This window comes from Pinus tabuliformis, chromosome 6, assembly GCF_031772625.1.
Source record: "Pinus tabuliformis cultivar Carrire ecotype Pingquan chromosome 6, CPIR1, whole genome shotgun sequence".
Taxonomy (NCBI): Eukaryota; Viridiplantae; Streptophyta; class Pinopsida; order Pinales; family Pinaceae; genus Pinus; species Pinus tabuliformis.
In genome coordinates, this window is record NC_142292.1 from 1,816,165,071 (window position 1) to 1,816,172,850 (window position 7,780).

The 7,780-nt window shown below is 41.5% G+C and overlaps 1 protein-coding gene across 1 annotated transcript; it reads right to left on the reverse strand.

Moving 5' to 3' along the window:
* Positions 1-257: 257 nt before the first annotated feature.
* On the reverse strand, positions 258-911 carry LOC149266278 (uncharacterized). Its single transcript, XM_089407720.1, has 2 exons — positions 749-911; positions 258-586 (listed from the first exon to the last, which is right to left on the reverse strand). Exons 1-2 carry the CDS (start codon positions 909-911, stop codon positions 258-260), a joined length of 492 nt encoding a protein of 163 aa, XP_089263846.1.
* Positions 912-7,780: the final 6,869 nt, after the last annotated feature.

The window sequence follows — 7,780 nt, forward strand, 5'->3', positions numbered from 1 at the left end:
TACAAGAAGGATTTTTCCTTATTTACAAACAGGCCCGTAGCCTTCTGGAATCTAGTGAGAATGTCATTTATGCAAGCCCAAGAGGCCCGACAGAGCATTGCAAATATAAGGACATCATCAACAAAAAGATTATGTGAGATGGAAATGTTCTTATAGATCTTGATAGGAAGACATCTTTTATTGGCAATAGCTTTGTTAATCTGAAGACTAAGAGTGTTCATCACCAGAATGAAGGGGAGAGGGGAAAGGGGACATCCCTACCGAAGGCACGGCTCAGCCTGAAAAAAGACCGAGGGAATTCCATTCACAATTACTGAATATTTTACATTCTCCACAAAAGACATGACCCAATTGACACCTTGTGCCTTAAGTCCAATCTTTGCCAGCATAATTCTCAAAAAACCCCAGTCAACACAATCATAAGCTTTCTGTAAGTCTATCTTAAGGATTGCCGCTTCCATATTCTTTGATATCATTTTAAAAAGGATTTCTTGTGTCATGGTGACCGCATCCAGGATGAATCTGTCCTTTAAAAAAGCATGCTGGTCTTTGGTGATGAAGGCATTCAGAAAGGGCTTCATTCTCTCTGCAACAATTTTTTATATGATTTTAAGCATGATGTTACATAAAGAGATTGGCCGAAAATCCTGAAAGGATTCAGTCCTATGCTTCTTTGGGATAAGCGCAATGAAAGTTGAGGTAGTGGCTGAATGAATGTTTCCTGCCATGCGGGATGCATCTACCATACTCAGCAAATCCCTCTTAAAGAGGTCGAAGAAATGTAGAAAAAATTCTACTGGCCAGCCATCAGGCCCCGGGCTTTTATCCTTTTTGAAGGATTTCATGGCCTTAAGAAGTTCTTCCTCAGAGATGGGTTTAAAGAAATCTTCATTTGCCTCTTCGTTGAACATTTTAGGCACATGCTCAACACCCCAAAGGGCATCCTGGAAAACAACCTCCCTCCTTCTATATTGTGCTTGGAAATATCGTACTGCCTCTGACGAAATATGATCCTATGCTAGGAGAATGTTCCCCTGTTCATCTCTAATACTCCAGATAGAATTTTTCTCCCTTCTTGCACTAGCGAATTTGTGGAAGAATTTTGAGTTCCTGTCTCCAGCTTTTATCCATATTTCTCTGCTCTTGAGGCGCCATGTTTCCTCCTCTCTTAGGAGGATCTTGTTTTTTCTTTTTTCCAACTCTCTGATTGTATTTTTCATTTCAAAAGTAAGGGAATTGGGGTCATGTAACTCCCAAAGGGAATTCAATTCCTTCCGGATGTTATTCAGTTCCTCATTATCCCACTTATTCTTGTTTTTTTGCCATTCTTTGGAGACCACTCTCAGCCTTTTTATCTTTTCATGGAATGGCATAAAAGGAGACATTTCAGACTCCTGTAAATGCTTCCAGTTTTCTAATATGAGCACATTATAGGATTGATCCTCCAAGTGAGTTCTGTTAAATTTAAACGAGTATCCAACTCTGTGAATATTCCCTTGCCAGGATAAAAAAATGGGCCTATGATCGGATGTGTGCTCTTTCCCAATTGATAATGAAGGCATGCCCAGAATACCAATGATGCTAGCATGAATAATAACCCTGTCAATTCTCTTAGCAACATATGCTTGCCCGGTCCGACAGTTATCCCAAGTCGGAATTAATCTTTCTGGAGCAACATCCGTCAGATCCCTGTTGAGAAGTTCCTTCTTTATTCTTTCTGACATATAATCAAATTTCTTGCAATTCCCCCAGCACTCGTCAGCATTTAGAGTGAAGTTAAAATCGCCAGCTAATAGCAACGATTCTATCTCAAGTATGTGAGATTCAAAAAGCTTTTCCCAAAAGGGCAGCCTATTCTTATATGGAGCATAGATGTTCAGCAGATTGAGGGGCTCAGATTGTCCCCTGATTGAAGCATGAATTAAGATTCCAGCACAGCATTTATATGCCTTTGCCATGATCCATGTAGGATCCCAAAGAACTACAAGGCCACCCGATTGACCGGTTGCTTCAGTTGCCACCATATGCCATTTAGGGAACATTTTTCTAAAGTATATTATGGATGCAAGGCTAGGATGCATGGTCTCCTGAATGAATATGATCTTCGGATGGGCTGCATAGAAAAAATCTTTGAGCACATTAAATTTGGCGGCTGCGCCTAGACCCCTGATGTTCATCGAGACAAGGAATGTCATTTTGATGATTCGCCAGCCTCGCATGCTCTAAGGGGCTGAAACTCAGGTGAATCCAAAATAGGGACTTCCAGTAGAGATAAATTCCTAACATCATGCTCTGTAGCAACAGTTCTCCCTCTGAAGTGACGGGTGCTTCCCATTGTTTTCTTTCTAACAGAGATATTTTTTGCGAATTGAGGACTGATGGTAGGGAAGGACGGGCTAGACGGTTTGTGAATAGTAAGCGGTTCAAGTTCCAATGAGGCTCGATTGAGGAGGCAATCAATATCACTATCAAAATTATTTGCCAGAGACTCAGGGGAAGCGTGTCCCGAGGAAGGAGAAAGACGCAGATCTTTTTCCTGTGACCAGATGGGTTCTTTACCCTTCGAATCAGCATGATAGAGATTGACAGGAGATGGAGTAGAAGATGAAATCTGAATAGGTAGGGACCCGACAACAAAGTCATTTTTGTTCATATTAGGCGGGAGTGGCACGGGTGGGTCCACCCGAGGTTCAAGAATATAAGAATGTAATGGTGGCGATGAAATTGAGTCTAGTATGGTTTGAGAGTCTCTGTAGGAGCAATGAAGGTCCAGCTGAGCAGATGGGTCTATTGGATGAGTAAACTCATGAATCGGTAAGGATGTATGCGTCTGCTTACCAGTGACCGGGATGTCCGTTTCCTGGGAAGACTTAGATTCATATCGTCTTACCCGCCTGATAATTGATTTCCTTACCTTACGTGAGGATTGAAGGTTGCAATTCCTGATCAAATGGCCCATCTTATGACAAAAGGAGCATCTAAATGGGATACCCCAAAAGTCCAACCTTTGCTGAATTTTGTTGTTGCCCCATATAATCTCTAAGTGATCTGGATAAGCACCTTTATATGGCTTTTCAATAAGGACCCAAGCAATTCTTTTGTCTTTCTCTCCCCTACACTAGGGATCGATGTAGACGAATTTGCCTATCGAGTTTCCTATCTTAGCAAGAGATTCTTCCGACCATAACTCCAAAGGCAAATTTGGTAGCTTTACCGAAATTAGGGAGTTTGAAGGGGTGTTCTTTAATGGATCAAAACCCATGTACCAGCGCGAGAGCGCTAAGAAACTTCTTCCATATACCCAAGGATTTTTTAGAATAATATCTACGTCAAAGACTTTCAAAAAGTGGAAGGAATATCATTCTTTCATCAGGCGGGAGATGATTGGGGTATAGCCGATCAGGGGAGCCCATTTGTCCGTTAACCATTTGCGCATAACCTGATCATCCATCTCGGGAAATTGCCATTTCCCCACCAGCGACAAATTCTTGAGGCTACCAATTCTCTCTGTGAGGGTAGCACCGTCCACACATATGGCCTTCGGAGGAGGATCAGTCTTGACAGGGTTTTTAGCCTTGATAAAGAAGGAAGAAATGTTCTTGACAAGGGAGTCTCCTTTTGGTTTATGAGGTCCTCTATGAGTTGGCTTAACAATCATGTGCTCCACCATGGCCTACCAGCCGGATAAGGACGGATGTTTATTCCGTTCCTCCTCTGCTTGCATGGCAGCTTGTACAAGCACCTGCGTGGTGGAGGAGTCCGAGTTGTCCATTACTTTTAATGAGAGAGGGCGTATATTAAAGCCAGGATCCTACCAATTTGTACGACAAACCTAGAACATTCTCTCCGTATCTCAGAAAATCCACAAAATATAAAAGAGCTGGAGGGAAGGCCATAAGGAAATTACTGATCTGATGTCAGACACTAAATGAGGTAAGGCCTCAGAGTGTGTTAATGCTATTAGAAAAATCTGGGAGATCAGAACCGTAGGATCAGGTTCTGACAAAGGTCGAGTCAGACAGGAGAGAATTTAAAGGTCCAAGATGGGAGAGGATGCGGGGTTGGTACGAAAGAAGACTCTAGAGATGGAAATGGGAGGCGGAGGTCATCGAGATATGGAAGAAACAGCTAGCTAATATGATATAGCTTAAATCCCTGCCCCGAGACAAATTACATATGTACTTTGCCGGCTATTGGAGAGATTTGGAGAGACAAGGGTAGATACAGAAACAATTAACGCTTGTAAGGACCTAAGGAATATGAAATTTTCCGGTAGCCAGAAAGATAAGGTGTTGCCCGGAATTTCTCTGGTTTTCAGGCATCCCTGAAAAACCGCTCACGGGAAGAAAGGAAATCCTATGCTGGAGAGCAGTCGACACAGCAGCATACAAGCTGAAAGACACACCACCACTTCCCTATTCTGATACGAAAATCTGTGCACGGGCTATAGAAAACAATAGAGTTCTTAATCTTTGAAATGAAGGATTTTAGCATTATGTTATGAGGACCAGACCTTTCAGCTCAGTTAGCTCAAAAACCAGAATGCTATTACAAGATGAACTATTAATCGACCTCCTTCCATAAAACCTTAACAGCGAGAGAAAACATATAAGGAGTGACAGGAAAATAACTGACCTTAAACGTGCTTCACCGAAACGAGTAGGAGAGAGAGCATCGTTTGCATGACCATACGCTTCCACGAGATATTCAGACATCCTTCAGATCCCAGAAACAGGAATTGAGCAGATTAAACCACCACAGAGATGGTAAGAGAATCTCACATCAGCCCCCCCAGAAAACCGACAGAAAGAAAATTTTCAAATCACCCTCGATAAACAAAAGCTAACACCAGAAACACATTTATCGCCTGATAAGCAAGCGACCCAATGAGCCTTTGTTCGAAAGAAGAGACTAGAAAAAGGCCTGTCATGCAAGAAACCTACGTTTAATGGCCTGAGATGGAAGGCGAAAACCACATATTGACTATCAGAGGGAAATATATAGCCTAAACCCAGACGGTAAAGTTATGCTCCCAAAAACGTCTTCCTGCATGGGAGTGCACCGTGGCAGCATGCAGGTGCATGCAGAGGCTCTCCTATTCCTTGCTGAGTGTCCCTGTCTAGTACGAGATCTTCCCTATCATAAGCAGGCAAGTAAATCTGTTAGCCAATCAGGTAAAGGCATTCCCCACCTTCCTAACTTGGACAACCTATAAAACCAAAGAAGGAAAGATCGTTGTTTGTCTCCGGGGATGGCAGGTGGCTGCAGGCTATTGGGATCTATTATCCTGTTCCGGCTCCGCAAACTTCACAGACTCTCTATAGCCTAATTTTTAATTAAAAATAGAAGCCACCCTTCCCATTAAAAATAGAAGCTACCCTCTCCATTATTTTAACCCATTCAGAAACCAAATTCAAGTGCGAATATTTCGAATTGAACTCTGCATATGTGGGCAATTTCCATTTATTTCACTGACATTAATCTTTAATGTTTAATTTTACCACTACTGCATTTCACACAGGACCAAAGTAAAAAATTGCTTTCAAGCCCGTCACCATTTTCAAAGTTTCGTAAATTTACAATTATGCGTTTGTCATAAAATCATAGCTTTCCGAGGCGCAATGCTGAAATCTCTTCCCTGCAATATTATGATTCAATCCCAGCAAATTTGACAACAACTAAGCAAATTTATTATTGTTCTTTTCCCTGCCATATTATTATTCAATCCCATCAAATTTGACAACAACCAAGCAAATTTTTCAGAGAGAAAAAGCATAATGTATTATATTGAGACAATATAACCGATATCAGATAAGTAAATATAACAGATATCAGATAAGTACAAATGTCAAACAGCCAAGCTTTTATGATTGTTGGTCTGGGTTATTGTAGTATAGGTTGGAATTTGTGGCTATTAATGTTTGTGAAGTTATAATTTTATTAATGTAATATGGCAGTATATATTAATTGTTAGATTTAAATAAGCATAAAATTTAAAGATTGATATATATTACCCAGTGCATTAATGGAACTTTAACTTTAGAAATATTGGTGGCTAGAATTTGGTAACTATTTTGTATTGTGATTTTGACTGTTTGTACATTATCATCATATGTTTATTGAATTTGATAAATGCTGCTGAGGACGCGGAGCATGTCTGGTCAAATGCCTCCCTTGCCACGCTGGACGAGATGGTAATAAAACCATCTTCCTCAAGAGGAGCCCCATCTATAAAGGAAGGGAACAGAAAATTTAATAATCATCAAAAACCTGTAAAAACCTCCCTCCCGCCTCGGGCTCTGAGGATAGATATATCTCAACTAGATCAAAGAATTGAAAGCCTACAGAACTTGGCCTTGATTGGGAAATGGAATTTCCCTTAAATGTCTGATTGTGACATGAGGAATTGGCTAGCTAGTTTTTGGAAACCAGTTATAGATTACGTCCCGGTTATATCCAGCCTAATGAAGGACTGGTATTGCTTCAACTTTCAATCCGCAGCTGATGCAAAGGCAATTCAGAATCGGCCATGGGTATATAAGAGAAGCTTTCTAGCTCTGTACAGGTGGTATATAGGTTTTGACCCTCTGAAAAATACTCCTGTCAACAATTTGATTTGGGTTAAATGTCCAAATCTTCCTTTAGAACTGTGGTCAAAAGAGTCCTTGGAAATGATAGGTAATGCTATTGGCCGTTTTGTCTATGTGGACCCATGGTGTCTGGGTGAAAGAGACAAACGTATTGCATGGATCCTCATTCAAAGACCTTTCAGGGGGGGCTACCCTGATCATATCCAGATCAGTTGGAAGAATCAATCCATCAATCAAAGGCTAGACTTCTGGGGTATTCTGTTAAGGTGCGCTGCCTGTAGGAAGACAGGTCACCTCGTTAAAAATTGCCCTAGTACAAAACTTTTTGGGAACAGAAGGCATATTAAAAAATCTTTTATAAATGGAAGCCAATCTTCTCCTATTTCATCTTCATTTCAACTCTATAGTCCAGGTAAGCAAAAGTTCCAGCCAGACCATCATAAGCACATGGAGGATCTCACGCAGAAACTGGATCCTATATGCCCAGGATCGGATGACAGTCATCTCCCCAGTATGCAGTCAGATTTTCAAAAGTCTCCCTTTATTGAGCCCAAGGAAGTTGGTCCTATCCCCTCGCCGCCTTCTATGCAAAAGGAAGATTACGCTCCTGTTTCATCTCAAAGTCTCCCCAAGAAGGCAAATTTTTCTGTTGGCTCGATCCCTATTCCAATCTCCTCATCTTCCCCAGAAAACTCAACTCTCCGAATCCTCAAGGGGAAAGAAAAGGATGGTGGACCGACCCCCCTCAATTCCCCGTCATCCTCACCGGTAAACCTCTTTGATAGTAACTTAGGCCATTTGCTTGACAATGAATCCCTTGAATCACAGCCGCTTACAATTCATAAGCCAGGACCTAAGCTTTCGCCTTCCATAAGTCCAGACTCGGCAAGAAATATTACAGTTCGGAAAAAAGCCAGAGGAGGAAGCCGTCATTTTCGTGGTAGGACTACAGTCTCAAATGAAGGCATCAGGAATTTATCACTGGTTGAGATCCCAATCCTTGATGTCTCAGAACCACAGCCCCTCAGAGCAAGCTGGGCTACTGAATCTTCCAAATGATCCCTATCATCTCTTTCAATATTCGGGGTCTTGGCGTTGATCCCAAATTCATAACGCTAAAAGATTTTTTTTTCCATTCCAGGGCTGCTATCATCCTAATCCAGGAAACAATGCACAATAAGGAAGATTCA